The sequence below is a fragment of the Cyprinodon tularosa genome, unplaced genomic scaffold, assembly GCF_016077235.1.
Source record: "Cyprinodon tularosa strain WSP-4 unplaced genomic scaffold, ASM1607723v1 ctg27, whole genome shotgun sequence".
In the NCBI taxonomy this organism is placed as follows: domain Eukaryota; kingdom Metazoa; phylum Chordata; class Actinopteri; order Cyprinodontiformes; family Cyprinodontidae; genus Cyprinodon; species Cyprinodon tularosa.
This window is the reverse complement of record NW_024038974.1, coordinates 2,200,926-2,217,724: the sequence shown is the minus strand read 5'-3', so window position 1 is coordinate 2,217,724 and position 16,799 is coordinate 2,200,926. Positions and strand designations below refer to the sequence as shown.

The 16,799-nt window shown below is 36.9% G+C and overlaps 1 protein-coding gene across 1 annotated transcript in view; it reads left to right on the top strand.

Annotated features, from left to right (window-relative positions):
• Positions 1-8,847, top strand: part of LOC119786273 — a 98,526-nt gene extending 89,679 nt beyond the window's left edge. Inside the window, exon 6 of the mRNA XM_038289515.1 lies at positions 8,718-8,847. Within this exon, the coding sequence (XP_038145443.1) occupies positions 8,718-8,847 (130 nt within the window). The remainder of the gene's footprint in view (positions 1-8,717) is intronic.
• The last annotated feature ends 7,952 nt before the right edge of the window (positions 8,848-16,799 follow it).

Genomic DNA, 16,799 nt, shown 5'->3' with positions numbered 1-16,799 from the left:
AAAGTAAACAATTTTCTCAGAGGAAGCTGCTGATAATTTAGATGCTGCTTTATGACAAAATTTGCTATCAGGGACCAGAATAAAATCTCTTCATCGTTGGAGGGTGATCGGTTTTACCAGGAATATCCACCGCTAAGAATTTAGTGTTCTACACAGAAGATGAAGTAGAGACATTAAACAATCACATTGGATTTACTTTCATTGATATTAACTAGGAGTGATACCATTATTTAGTCAATCGCTGCCAGTTTTTCTTAAATAACTTATTTTTGAAAATACTACAACCTGCCTAGCCCCCTCAAACAGTTTTAACCAGTAACTTTAATCAATAACAGCCTTAATAGCTGTTATTGGTGAAGAGTTTCTCATAATTATGTATCATTCCCAGTAAAGATAGAAATATATCTATTTGAAGGAAAGTCAACAAAATATGATGTAATGATTTAATTTTAAAAGCAGGATATTACCTGTCACCATTCTAATAGTAAGCAAACCATATAATACTATAAGGAATTAGGACTTTTGTTTGACAAATTTTACTATTATATGTAAACTGACTTTTTCTTATAAAGCAATTAATATTTACTTTCTTTAACCACAATTGTCTTACCTTTATATAAGGAAAGCTCAGATTATATTGTCATACAAGAATATATATACTTTGATGTGATTCCTAAATAAAGTTTCTGACAAACTAAGCTTAGCATAATGCATAATATTAAAGGTTTAGTGTACTTCCTTTAAAGCAAAACCTAAAACACTCTGTTTCTGTTTATGACATCATATAAAAATCTGAGGAAATCTGCAAAACGATGCCTGAAGCGGTCTCTTTCAAACAACATTGTAAACACATGAACACCATGGGAATTATCATTCATCAAGCCATCAAAGAAGGAGACAGTTTTTGTGTCCTAGAGAGGAAAATATTTTAACATTGAAAGTAAGAATCAACTTGAGATCAAAAATAAAAGATCTTTGCCAAAGATGTTGGCTCTAGCTGAAAAGAGGGGTCTTGTGCCTGCATGGGTTAAAAGGTCATTCAGAGACGGAAAATTCATTACTGCAGGAATGAAAATAAGATAACTAGATTACATTAAAAACACACTTAAAATTGAAATCCTTAATTTTTGGTTTAGTCCTTTGGTTTTATGAATTTAAAGTGTGAAAGAAGAGAAAAAAAATGGGAAGCAAAAAAAAAAAGAACAAATTTGGAAATATTCAAACGTGTCAAGACATCAATCAAGATGTTACGTCTTTGGCATCTGTCTTATAATTAAAAATGTCTTATAAATGGACAATTATTTTAATGAAACCAAATAATAATTGTTTAACAAAAACTGTTTACTGATAGTAAAGTAAATGCTTTTTAGTGTCCAACATAAATTCCTGATTTAAAAGAATAAGGAAATGTATACAGAAAGTTTAACTTAAAAGTTAAGTTGTTAAGTTTAATTTAAAAAAAGAAATATGCTAAAAATGTCTAAAATGGGATAAGCCCAATTTGCTTTTAAAAAAACTTTCTTCTTCAAAGATTTCTCATCTTTTCTTCAAACACAGAACAAAATTGCAGCTGTCATCAACAGGATATTAACAGAAAGTAGCAACCTTTTATAATAATCCTTTAATTTCAAAGCAACAAACTCTGAGTTTTAAATGCCGCCCTATAAGTAGCCAGTATTTATCTTACCTCTCCCCATTTTAAAGATGTTTTCAAAATTAGACCTGTATGATGCTTACATTTTGCAGGGACAAGTTTTCATGCTTTAGACCTGCGCCTCAGTAGGTACCTTGTAATTAGCTATACCATCAGTTTTCAGAACATAGACCTGCTAATGTTCCTGTTCTATAGCTACAAAGAGCTGCAAACACTGAGGGAAATCACAGGTGCCGCCCGTTTAAAATTGCATGCAGGTTAAGTGGCTTCTAGGTGTCACAAATTCCTCCTAAATGAGTGGGTGATGGTTCTCTGAGGCGGTGCTGGAGACTCGGGGGTCAACCTGTTCTCTTTTGCATGTACAGTATCAATGGCAGCAGCTGTGAGATTGTTTGTACACAGATGCCTGGGTGCTTGATGATAATTACCTCACAGCTGCACTCCAGGGCTTAAACTGGGAGGGTTTTTTCTCCCTTCTTTGCTGGCAAATTTTTGTGTTAAAGCGCAGGAAGGTTGGAAACAGTCGTAATTAAAGTATTCTGCAAATCAATTAAGGATGCTGCATCTTTAGAAGCTCTAACTGTGATCTGTAACATAGACAGACAAACAGAGTCTGTTTGTATGAAAGCTACCCCCTAAATCACCCAGTGATTGGTGTTTCACCAATGTCGGGGATATTTATGCTAAAAAAGGGTGGCATTATTTTTCTTATATGAAAAATTAAGGGCTAGAATATTTAAGGTGAAGTGCAGACAGTGAAGTGGAATAAATGGGAATCAGTGCTCCATGGAGGTCTGTGAACCCGCTGAAAGCTAAGAGGTGAGACACTCATTACAGCCATGAGTCATTTTTCATAGGCTGTTATCATCTCTCAGTGCACAGAAGATGGATGGATGACAATTACGTTGATAACGACCTCACATACAGTAGGTAGGGTCACACACTCAACAAAATTGTTACCTCATAAGGTTGGAGTGAGTTTTAGAAAACACAAGTAGTTTTTAAGATTTGTCAATTCTATTTGATTGCACATATTTTCTCCATCTTCTAAATGTGTGGTAGTTATTGGTTTTGCCTTTTAATAATAATAAACAACAACCATTAAATCAGTTTCTAAGCCTTGAAAATATTTTCATGCCTCTTGCTTCTGACTGTATCTGTGCTTTGAATGAAGGTGTTTAGTTAAGTGTATAATGATTAAGACATCAATTACTGGTTTGATTGATGAGGCCAAATGATCCGATTCATTTTCTTCATCCAGCGGAAAAAATGAGGGGGGCTGCAATATGGGGAAATTTGTTGATTAATAGTTTGAACGTGCAGAAAGAGCTCAAGAATACAGTGTTCTGTAACTGCTTAAAATCATACAGCTTAACTGTTTTTTAATAGTCGCATTCATCCATCTTCTTTCTGCATCCACCTATACCTTAAATAGCTTTATGCAGAAATGTATCATCATGCTAAATATTAGAGTTAATGTTGTTTTAAACCTACATGTTTTAACTTGCATTTTTCTCTTTTGCACCATCAATTCATTGCATTGCATGAAATAGGTTAATGTATCAGATGAATATAATTCTTTTCTCTTCTGCTATTGATGCTGATGATGTTCCTTTACCCCTCCAACAATGGCCCAAACAATGTTTGAAGAGCGCCTTGAGACCGGCTTGGTCTGAGGCTTTAGTTTTTATTCTGCTCATGTTGTCAATGTGTAGAGGGATAATTGAGGCGATCTTTGACTATGGGATCTATTTATACTGGGCATAATTCCCTCTGTATTCAGGCATTATCATGGTGTCAGAACAAGCACAATGGCACAATAAGGTCAATATAATGAAACTCCAAAACAATATGGTGCCATTTGTACAATAAAACTCAAGCCTCTCTTGATTTGTTTAGCCTTGCGATGTTGGCCAAGTTATGTAGGACTGACTGTAAAGCTATTATAAATTATTTTTTTAATGCAAATAAATATGAATATCTGTAATAATACTTTTTTCCTTTATTGTTACATTTTATAAATAGTGCTTTATGAATATAAAAAATATGTGCTTTAAACAATATTGATATCAATTTTTAGATGCACAAATTGAACTGCTGCCAAAAACCAAACAATTTTTATCTCATTATATTCTAAATACAATATTTCCTCTCCATTTTCTCAGTTATACTACGAAGCATTTGGAGCCAAATTTACATCAGTTATCCCTTTTCCACATTAGCAAAATGACAAATCTCCCCTTTATAGCAGTCCCATATCATTCTGCTTGACTTTCTCCTGGGTCTGAATTCAGTTATTGATTGCCTGTTCAGTTTCACTTGGAAAAGGTTGATAAAGGGAGGTTTTCACTTTCTCAATTCAATGTGACAGCTCCCTAACAAGAATAATGGAAAGTGGCCATTCACAGGCAAATCAAGCTAATCCAGCGTGCCCCTCTGCTCTCAATGGAGAAGTCACAGTCCTTCCCGGCCCATTCCATCACAAGCCCCTCTCTCTTCAGAAACCTCACGAGTTAGCCCAAACCCCTCCAAAAGACAACATCGCTCTTTGTTGTGGCCTCTTTTCACTCGCCACCGGACGGATAAATAGGTCAATAAATGTATACAAAGTCAGTTGGAAAACAAAAACGAAGCATATAATTGGTTTGTTTTAAGTTGGTCAGATTTCACCAATTCCTCAGGAGGAGTCAGATGTATATTCACAGAGAAGACGTTTTGAAAAACAGTTTCCAAAGTCATACAAGTCAGAATAAAAAAGAAAGTGTCTGGAGTACTCCTTAAAGGAATTACCTTTTCTCGCACAAAATAAGGAGCAAAAGTGGCTATAAAAGTATCAAAGATTTATAAAACATATAACTTTGGCTGTATCCATGTTTTGTCCTAATTAGGTAAAGTAATTGTTAGAACATCTCCAAAATGTGCAAGAATTTATTCAATCTTTTTTAGTATTTCTGTATCCCATTCAATATCCCCCAGCTATGTATTCAAAGAACACTTCAAAGTGCAGAGTCACAAAGCAAAAAATGGTCGGCCTTAAAAAAAAAAGGTTTAAAAAAATGATATTTACATAATTAAAAAGGTTCATTGTTTTTAGGGCAAGAGATTACAGGTCTCATTCAAGTTTGACTGAGGAATGACTTTGTAAGACTTTAGTTGGACCATTTAAGTGCCACAGGTTCATTTCTTTTGCTTTTAAACGCCTGAAAAGAGAGATTAACATGATTTTGCTTTATCCACCACATACAAGCCACAAAACCATAAAACACAACCCAAAGGCATCCCCGTCCGGAGCTGAATGTGCACTTGTTACCGCTCTCAATTCGGCTTTCAGCCCCTTCTAAAGAGACAAGGCCCAATCAGAATATTGTCAAGGCTCTGTTGGTTTTCTGGTTCAAATCCTTGTTCACGCTGTTTGCTGAGTACTCATCTGCTGTGACAGCCTTCAGACAAACAGTAAGTCCTGAAAGAGGTCTCCCACAACCAGATCTTTCCTGCTGGGCAGCGGCTGAAACGCTCCTTTCTCTCTCCATCAAGTGGAACCCAAGCTATTGAGCTGGCCCCTGGGATTCTTCCATTGAGGTGGGCTATGGGCCAGTGCTTCCCCCCCTCCTTACCATGGGCCACCCTCACTCTCCCAGGACACCTGTACCCCTAAACCTCATCGTGGGAACCTCCTTACTGCTTGCGCCACCTGAGCTGCTCTTCATGCCAGCTGGGCACATCTCATAGGCATCTGTGGGAGTCAAAGGCACTAAATAAAACTTTATCTTTTTGAACTTTTTACCCTACAACCATCATTTCAAAAAAAAATTTAAGGAATTCCACCAAAGTTATAAATTTAGTGTATATCAGTTCGTGATCTTTAGTAACCATTTCAAACCGGCATATTTATCAAATACAATTAAGAAAAATGAACATTTTGAGCCTGCACACTGAATCTCCATGGCACACTGCAAAAAATGGCATCAATTAATCAACATTCATGAACCGTTTACTTGAGCTCTCTTTTGTGAGATGCAGGGCCTAATCCAGACAGAGACCAGGCTGTTATGCAGCAGTGCAGACTGCGTCACTCCACCCTTTGTGGGAGAAACCCATCAACTGGTGTTTCAGGGAAATGTCTCCCCCATTGAGAGGCTAACCTTCCCCCTCTCTCACCCTCTTCCTCTTGTGCCCCCTCGGCACTTAGGGCAGGAAGCTCCATCTCTTAGAGGAGGCCATCCATCTATCTTGCCTCTTCCAATCCAATTCACTGCTGCTCGACATGTATGAAGACATCTGTCCATATTTGATCAGATATTCCATTTTGCTGCAAATGATCTCAGCCTCCATCCCCACCCATGAAGGAGGCAGCTATTTAAATGTGCTGATACTTTCCTGCATAATAACCTGCCAATTCTTTGCCTTGCAGAAGAAGCAAGTTTAATTGGACCGTGCATTTAGAGCTCTTCTACAATTACACAATTACAGCGGAGATGCATTTCTGCATGTTGCGATGTTTGCCCCAATTTACTGCACTTTTCATACAGTTTAACTCTGGTTGTCTTTTCAGGGGATGCAAATTTGGCTCATTTGGCTTCAAATGAACCATAATTGCTCACATTGAAATCCACACCTTTCTGTGAGATGTTCCTTCCAGTTAGTTCTCATTAAACCAAAGAAGAACAAAAATTCACAATTTCATTTCAGCACACACGCCATCTGTATCTTCTTGTGATAAAAGCTAGGAAATCTGAGACTAAACGCACGCAGAGTGTTGGGAGGAAAAATATACAAATAACTCTTGCCTAAGTTTGTCAAGTTAAGGCTAACCTTCTCCAAAATTATGCCTGTTTTGCAAGTTTCTCACAATTAAACCCGGTGACAAATAGTAGCCACTATGCAAAAGTATCCGTATCTTTGCAACTTTTCAAGTTTTATTTTTTCAAACCTACAGACTTCAACTTATCTAGTTACATTCTGAACACTTACAAAGAAATATGTTTGTAGAGTTTTTTACATATAAAAATCTATTAAGCAGGGCATAAAATGTGTTTTAACCCATCTAAGGGAAAGCATATTTTAAAGTAGTTCAGAGCATATCTGTAGCAACTTTGCACATTTAAAGACTGACATTTCTGCCCATTCTTCTTTTGTTTTGGAAAAATAGCTCAAACTTTCAAAGACAGACAAAATAGCGATTTTTAAATTTTGCCAAAGATTTTCGAATTTGGATTTCTACAAAGACTTTAATCATGGTGTCCGAACACATAAAAATACTTTCATCTCATCATTAATTTGTAGCTCTGGCTGTATATTTAGGGTTGCTGGAAGAGAACCTTTTGTTGCAGCCTCTACCCGCCTCTAACAGAAAATTATCCTCTAGCTTTCAAGATTGCCTACCATTGCTGAAGAACAGCATCCCCACAGCATGATACTGCCATCAATGTGTTGAACCACGGGGGAGAGGTTTTAGGCTTAGGTATTGTACTAAGCAAGTCACTTTTGCACCACTGGTTTATCACATTTTGATTTAAAAAAATGCATTTGGCTATAAACCTATATGTCTGATTCATCTGACCAGAGCATTTTCTTCCACATTATTTTTCCCTATATGGCCTTCAGAAAACTGTAAACAATAACCCTTATGACTTTTGACACCTTGCTTCTTGCCACTTTTTTATTAAGGCCACATTTCTGAAGTGTCAACCGATCTTTTTACGACAATTGACAAATTCTCCCAATTAACTGTAGATCTCTGCAGCTCCTCCACAGCTGCCTTGCTCCTTCTCTACTGTGACTGATACTCTCCTTGCCCAACCCGTTAGTTTTCCTGTTCCTTCATTTTATAATTTTGCCCTTCTTTGTGTTGATCTGTTAAACAATAAAATACCTTAATAAGGTTTGGAAGTGTACTATGTAATAATATGATGTCCTTGTTGAAAAGACTTTCATCCAAATGCACCCTATTGAGGTTGAAAAGCCGGTGCAAACAACCTTTCTACATTCGTATAAGAGAACAAACATGCGCTCAACATCAAACAGTTTTCCTCTCTGTCCTCTTCTTTTATATCACTGTCCTAAATGTTAAAGAAAATTCTACTCTAAAAGGCCCTCTGCTTCTTAAGTAGTGGCCTGTGCCCACTCCAAACAATACCTTACAAGACACTGTTTAAATTCATATCCGCTCTTCCTTTCTTACTGCGGGACAACACAACAAACTGCTGACCCACTGATACACAATTAGAAGTGATGCGGCAGTTAAGGCTACAAGCAACTTTGTTTAACAGTCTGTCTTTGACCCTCCACAACTGAATAAATATAATGCCCCCAATGAGAATAGGACACTGAGGTGGTGTGAAAAGGGAGCCGGGGAAGATTTTAAGCCACACATAAGTAGTTAAAGACCTTTATAGAGTATAACACCATTATCCTTGCTGAATAAAAATGGGATTTAGTGTTTTTTCCACTTAATTTAAATCAAAAGAGTCCCAACCTTACATATTGCGGTGGTAGTGTAATGGAGAGAGACCCAAAAAAAGGCTTTGTGGCTCTGACACCTCCTATAGTGGGACCGTGTTGTCCTGTGAGCAAAAGGGAAAGAAAGGTTTTTCTTCTCTGCTTTGCTATCTGCTAACACATTCTAATTGATGCTACTGCATTCCTCCACTGGATGCATTCAGTGAATAACGAGCCTAGGACTGAATACCCATGAATTGGTCCCCACCAAGTAAAGCAGTAAAGCCTTTGCCCCCCATCCCTTAGCCTCCCTTCACTTCCACCATCACAACCACAGCCGACTACCACCTCCCCTCTGAACGTTCCCCAAAGCCCTGCTCCAGCTTTACCGCCCATTAAAGCACAACCATTGTGCAGGGATGCAGCCCACAAAAGCTGTCAATCTCTCCCGGGTGCTCCAAAGCTTGGACTCACACAGACCAGAGTGACAGAACCCCCCACCCCCATTTTCACCCCCTTTTCCCCCTAAAATCCTCTCCCTGAAAACTTCTCAGCTAACTATCCCCCCTCTCTCCCACTCGGGCTCTCTAAATCCTCGGTGCACAAAGCATCAATCTGTCTTCAGCCCCAGCACCCTTGGCCCTTTGTCCCATCTGCAGGTGCCTCTGAAAGCACCCACGGTCGCCCTGGCCTCAGCGCACGCCACGCCTAGTCCAGGGACAGGAACTGCTGACAAAGACCCAGTGTGGGAATGAGGGATGTGTGGAGGGAGAGAAGAGGGGGGAGCGCTTTAAGACAGATGGCTGGGGAAGTCTCCCGACTCCTCTGCAGGGGTTGTCAGTTTGAATTCAGATCTACGAATGACACAACCAGGAGTAGAACCACTAGAGGAATGCCCACTAAACTCGGCAGCTACTGTACATGACACGCAGAACCCCTAGCCAAAAAGAAAACTCAACCTGCTGCTTTCTCCAAAATGCAAATAGGACAGACTGAAAAAATGAGTTGGGCTTTCTCTCTATAAATCAAAGTTTCAATAATCCTTCAATAAGAAAACTTTTTTTTTTGTATTGTATGCTTCTGCAAAGGTGGGTGATAAAAATCAAAGTTAGATTATAAATAACACGAAAACTCTCCGACAAAACATGAATAGACCAGCAGTTTTAATAAAGGCAAGGCAAGGCAAGGCAGGTTTATTAATATACCACAATTCAGTACCGAGACAATTTAAAATGCTTTACGTGAATAGACGAAGGAATATAAAAACAGCAAAACCAATTAAAGATAAAAGCATGCAGGTTGTAAAGCAAATAAACCCATTTTTAAAAGAAATGTAAACTAATGATACCCCTTTTAACCATTTAACTTTAACATCAAGGGCATAAAGGAAACTAGACAGAATAGATAAACTATTATATACATATTGCATATGTATAAATGCAACAGCCACTCTGATGAAATTTCTTATTGCAATATTAGTAGCTTCTTGAAACCTGAGGTTCTGAGTTCGAGTCCCACTCCCACAGACTGTTACTCTGGGTCTCTGAGCAAGACCCTTAACCCCACATTGCTCCCCAGGTGCCGCACAATGGCAGCCCACTGCTACCCATGGGGATGGGTTAAATTTAGATGTAAATTTCTCCAATGTGAGATCAATAAAGTTTAATTATTAATATCCATTTTACTGGCCTTTGGGGGTTAACAGCTTGGTAAGGTCAGTCAGTAATGAAAAAAGAAACATTTTAAATATAAAAGTGTCTCAATATTAGATATTATATAACATTTTGATATGTTTTCCAGAGGCTGATTCTGATTGTTATATTTTAAGTAAATATGTTCCAGTGTCATGTTTTTGGTGAAGCATCATTTTGTTTCTCTGCAAACCCTAGTCAGACTAGATAACAAGAGTCATCAGAAATGTTTGAGACAGGGTTTGCGGTTCGGGGTGATGATGCAACGTACAAGTAAAGCATAAAAAAGAAGCAGCCTCTTCACACAGGGTGAAACTTTCAGTGTGAAAGAAGAGGAGAGGAAGATCTCAAACTACGTAGTTGTGATGAGCTGGTTAAAAAGTCGTTACAGTTTTGCGCCAGTATTTATCATAAACAGTATAATACTCTCATCGAGTGACATTAAATCAGGTTTAATCTTTCCTGTTTTAGGTCAACTCAACTTTATTTATAAAGCCTTTTAAAACCACCAGAGTTGCCACAAAGTGCTGAACATACCAAGTAAATTTAAAATAGTTTAAAAACAACATAGAAGTTTAAAGGAATAAAACAATAATATTATAATAAAAAACAATAATTAAAACAAATAAAACCATATAAATAAAAAACAAAATAAATAGTATCAACTTTATAACCAAATTGTTGCTATTTATCACATCCAAGTATGATTAATTATATATATTTATATATGAATATGTTAAATGTTTAAAAAAATATTAATTAATAAATAAATAACAAAATTGTAATTAAGTAAATTTTTATTCAAAGTTATACTTTAACTTTATTTATCTCTAAAGGTATCTTTTAACATGTCAGAAGTGCCCATTCCTCCAGGTAGAAGGTTTATACTTTTGGAATACTCATACTTTTCTGAACATACCACACATTTATGTGAAACTGGGATTAAGGCTTTTCGATGATGACTCCGAAACATTTATTTCATTGTCTTTATGCAACTCTAACTGTATGCATTCAGAAAATCCCTTTGTGACCAAGCTTTTACTTCTTTGCTGATGTTTTGAAGTGGGCCCTTGATAGTTTAGATCTAAATAACAAAGCAGCATATCTTTTATTTCTTTTATTATCTTTTTGTTCAGGATATTGGTTTAAATTACATGCATTTATTCCTGAATTCATCAATTTCTTTATTAATCTTCTCTTTTTATTAAGACATTTATTTTATAAAACCCATCAGTCCATTCTCCTGAGATTTAGAAATGCAAAATTATGCCACCATGAGTGAATATTAACAGCCACCAGAAAGCATCCATCACAGAGTAACACTTGACAGTCAGGATGATGTTCTCAGACTTGCAAGTGTCCCACCTAGTTCACATCAGATTCACGGATGAATCAGTGCACATCTCTGTGAAAATTAAAGGTCTTTATCCTGAGTAGATTTTAAAACTATTGTGTGGTTTCAGTGTTATTTTTGGGAGCAGTCAGCTTCTCTTACTGATTAATCTCTTGGTTGTAGAGCAAGATCAATGTGATGATTGGAAAATTAATGCTTTTCATCCTTGCATATTTGCACTATAAGAGGAACATTTTAGGTACTTTTAAGGACATAGAAATTGTAATAAAAACTTTTTTGCCACATATTTCAATTCCCAATCTTCAGATAAATCCTAGCTGCTCATTTTATTCGTTTATCATTGACATATTTTCTTTAGAAATAACATCCGAATTGTTTGAAGAAAAAAAAAAACACGAAGTTGAGTGTAAACCTCCTAAGAATTAAAATATTTAACATTCATAACTTGTTAATTTTTTGATTATTCATCTTATGCTGGAAGACAAGATTATTTTCACAGCACATTTAGGTAAGACAAGTCAATGTGCCCTCGTGGAAAATATAGTGAAAGGGAGTATAAAGAAAAAGAATATTACTGTGGCTAATAAAAGCAGATTAAGATAAGTTGGACTACGGACTAAAACTAATTCTTAGGAATAGCCAGACCCAACTCTAACCAATTAGGTTTGTCATTTTTATTCAAAGAACTTTCTTATTCAGCAATTTTGCAGTCTTCTGGGAGTTTGTTCTAAAGTTAAACATAAGAACAAAACACTGTATCTCCATGTCTGGTTCTGGATATGCAGAATTGATTTGTGCCAGAAGACCTAAGAGGTCTCAGCACCTCATACACAAATATCAAGTCTGTAAGGTATATTAGAACTAAGCCACTAAGTCACTTTAAAACTAATATAAGACACTGCAGCTGTCTGATTTACCCATTAGACAAACCTGTAAAGACATTTATTCAGATACAGATATATTTTTTTATTAATCCAGATTGATATTTAACTACCAAACACAACCATGTGAAGGGTGTAGTTAGCGTTCAACTTTTAGTCTATTTCTCAGTGCAACAAGTGTGTACCGTCTCATAAATGTTACAGGGGTGCCACCATGTGGATACATATTCAAACTGAGTTACAACAGTTGTTCACACCAAACATTGACTGGGAAATACAAAATGGTATATTAAAGCACAACTAAAATATTTTTTGAGATAATTTTTTATTTACCGCCTATGTAAAGGAAAATATTGTTTCCTACCCTTTCATTAAAAAGCCTTTAATAAAAGAATAGATCATTTTTTATATTTCCTTTTTTTTTTTTTTTTTATTCTGGTAGATTTTTAAACTACATTCAACTTTTGAGAAAGCCACATTGCATGCTTTGGCAACCTTTATAGTTTAATGTTATAACAAACACATGTTTACAATATACTGGATCTAGTTACAGCATCACTGTTTAGTTACATCAAACACAATATAAAACAAAACTAGTTCTATGTGAATATAATTCTTCTGAAAATATGTGTGTAAATGGCCTAAATGGGTTTTCTAGATGATTAGGGTTAAAAGAATGCAATGTAAATTTTAAATAATGTTTATCCTAATAACATACAACCCCAAGCAGAAAATAAAAATAACCATGATATTACCTATGATATTTAACATGTTGACCTTTATATTTTAAAATGCATCTTTTTTTTTTTTTTTTTTGCTAGCAGGCTATTTTAGATCATTTGCCTCATGCAATAAAAACAAATACGGCCATAAACAAATACAATGTTGAGATTTTTACTAGAGACATGTAGTAAACAATCCATATTTTTTGTTTTAACCCAACGTGATTCTTTAATTAAAAATTGCATTTTCACATAAATCAGAAAAATGCCCTGGTTCCCTTTTGAGTGAACAGATTGACAGCCTTTAGAAGCATTAAAAGTATCAGATCAAAGGGCCTTTAAATCAACAGTTGCATGTAATGCTTAATCTGGCCACAAGATGGTAGTATAGTTCAACTTTGGAGTGTGCATGTTTTAGCGGAAGTGGTGTCATATAACAGTTCCATGTTATGCAATCAGTAAATGCTTGTTCAGTAAATGCTTGTGATTTTTCTTTCCTGCAAGGCATATTTTGTCCTAGACATAGGGTATTTTTCAAAATATTTAAATAGTGTATTTTTGAGCATGCAATGTACCAAAGAGACAGAAACTAAGGAGGAAGGAAGACTTGAACTAGACTTGATTCAAATGGAATTCAGTTTAGAATAGAACAGAATAGAATAGAATTATTATTGTCAGAATTGAACTTCCTCAGAATGTGGATCAGACTTGCTTTTCCAATGGTTTTTACCTGTGGGGTTTGATGCTGGCTGCATGTTGGAGTCGCTCAGCTTAATTTTGATGTTCTTTTTACGATAACTTTATTTTCTGTGGATCGTAGTTGTTGTTTTTTGTCTATTTAAAAAAAAAAAATTTACCTCTGGTGTCAGATGCTGTGCAACTGGAAGGATCTTTAACATAATGTTTCTTTTTCAGGCATTTGTTATGATTCTTACCCATAGCCATTCTTACCCATTTTTTTTATATCTAGAAGCAGCTTACTATTTACCAGCTGAGGGAAAAGTAGTTGTTGAGGATCCAGAGCAGGAACAAAAAGAAGAGATATGAGCAGGAATTTCAAGCTGTATCTTCCATCAATCATTGAGGGCATTTTGACATTTTTAGGAAGTATTTTAGAAGAACTCCAAGCCCTAGGAAGGACCCAGTCAAAATATGGGCCATACAGTTGAATATGTTGTACTGAAAGGTGGTGTAAAAAATATACCCGACTGCAGTGTATCTCTGACCATTTCTGACCATCCACTGTAATAACAGTCTGACATAAAGATTTCCTTTAATCAGAAATGAAAGAGGTGCCAAACTTTCTCAATTTAATGTGCCACCACCCAAAAAGATAACTCTGCCTTTAATTATTTGAAAAATCCCAGATGATGTTTTCATGATTTTGTAGGTTTATAATTTGCAATAATTTAACTTTATTGAGCTCACATTGGAGAAATGTACCTCTGTATTTAACCCATCCCTTTGGGGAGCAGTCATAGTGGGGCACCTGGGAGGCAGTTTGTGGGAGTGGGGCTCGAACTCAGAACTCCAAGCTCAATGCTCTAACCACTAGGCCGCCACTCCCCAAGTCCAAATTATTGAAAAACATCTTAGGTAACCGGTGGCACCTGCGGATGGAAATGAGGCACAGCTGAAATACAAAGCCTTCTTGTGTAATATCATAGGGAAAACAAACAAACGAACCAAATAAACCAGGCTTGATTTTATAATGAATACTATTAAGCTTCCCAAGTCCAATTTAACCCTGAGTATTATTCCAAGAAGCTTGAAGGTTCCATGTTCACCCATTGAACCTGTCAGGGTTTGGTTGTGGTTTGAAGACCCAAATGCAGAGGCGAATTTTTTTGAAGATTTAATCTGAGGTTCACAACTGAGGCAGGGATCCAAAAATCCAAAAAATGCAACATGAAAAAAGTTAAACAAACCAGAACCATGGAGACATCAGGGGAAAACAATCACGACGAGGTAAAGCCAGAGTTAGACGAAGTTAGACGATGTGAGGAACCAGCACTGAGGAACTGCACAAGGAGAGCATCTATGGCTAACTGAACAAAGAGAGGACTAACGAGCAGATTGGGAGCAGGTGAGAAGAAAGCTGTCTATGGAGCTAGGGAAAAGTGAGATCAACACAAGAGGGCAACAGAGAGAAAGAAATAAAAACCTAAGAAGTGAAATATAGCCAGAAAACACAAACAAAATAAGAATTAAACCAATAAAACTAGAAAACATGGAGCAAAGTTAAACTGAATACTCAAAAGAAAACATAACAGAACCAACACTGTGACACAATCAATTATATATAAAATGCAAAGGATCATATCAGGAAAGAACATAGCTCTAAATAATTTACTGCAATCCGATTTTTACCGTATTTTATTAAAAAGGAAACTATTGAGATACTCAAACCTACATATGAGGAAAATGTACAAATCATAGAGTTGGACCTAGAGACATATTCTTTAATTATACACACTTACTCTGTTACAAATGTATGCAGACACAATTCAACCTTTTAATGCGGTGTACTTCCCCTGCAGTGTACTTATGTACAGTAGTGCTGTCAGTTCAAGCTCTGGTTTTCAGTGTCGTGTCCTTGGGCAAGACACTTCACTCGCATTGCCTAGTGATGGAGGTCGGAGGGACTGGTGGTGCCAGTGTATAGCAACCTTCTGTCACTTATTCAGATAATAAGTGTGCAACATTATGTAATTGTTCCTGAGGGAACCACAAAACATTCAGCAACACTAAGGACACTCTAGGCCACAAACACCGGAAGTGGTTGTTAGGTGTTTAAAAAAAGAGTAAATGGTTAGCAGATGAAGGGAATGTCTTTTAATTAAAATTAAATGTCACAGTAACTCATGGGCATTTTTTTTAAATGAGTTGTCATAGGTATTGATAGCTGTAGGCAGGTAGGATCTTATGTAGCAGTCTCTCTTTTACAGGATCTGGAAAAGTCTCTTACCGAATACACTATATTGTTGTTTGTCTTCTGAAGATGATGTTCACTGTTGTCTATAATGTTCTTCACTTTGTGAATAAGTGTTCTTTGTGAAATCCTCTCCCGGTGTTCTGTATAATCCCACAGAGCTGCTCTGCACTTACCTTTAGGACTGTGGGGCTAATAACATCTGGTCCTGGAGATTTATTGTGATTCAGTCTCTCTAGTTGCCTCTTTTCTTTTTAGTTCTAGAGATAGGCAGGATGAAGGTATAAAGAGTAGGTTCTGATTTGGCTTAGAACAAACCCTTAGAAGCAGAAGGGTCAATGGCAAAAGTGGCAAATGAAGTATTTGAGGTGTAACAGTGGAGTTTTGGGTCAAATAACGGTGAGATAGATGACTGTGGGCAGGAAAAAAGGATGCCAAGTTTGTTGCTTGAAGCCTGTGGTTTTCTTCATTCTTCACCACAAATCCCTGGTCTTGTTCTGCTGAAGCATGTTTTCTAGCCTCTTCTTGTGTGCCTCCTAACTTTCTCTTATCTTGACTAAATTGCTACTATATACTTCTTACAGTTCTTCTTTAATGCAGGTTGTCTCTTGTAAAGTGGCTTGTACTCTCAGCAGCATAGGCGGATCTACTGGGGTGGCATAGGGTGGCAAATGCCACCCTAAATGACAGCCTTGCCACCCCTGCTGCCACCCCAGTTGGCGGTAGGGGTGGCGAGGCTTATAAATTATGGATCATTTGAGAATTACGACCGCTAATTTCTAAAGTCGGACTGCAGTGAATGCAGCACGAGATGACGCGAGAGCAACTCTAGACTGATTGTTTTGAAAACCGAGTGGGGCAAAGCGAGGGAGCCAGGGGTCATGGGGAGAGGAGACACAGGATGAAACAGGTAAAAACTGATTAACTATCTATCGAGAAATGAAATCATAATGAAAGCACAATGTTGCTAGCATAGCTGCAATGTTGATTTTGAGATGATAAAAATCAGGTTACAGAACGTTATTTCTCTATCTATGATGTTAGTTAGGCCTGACGTCTCAGGCTCAGAAAGACATATTTGCGGTCAACTATGACAAAAAAGAGACTATCAAGTTTGGTTGTACTCA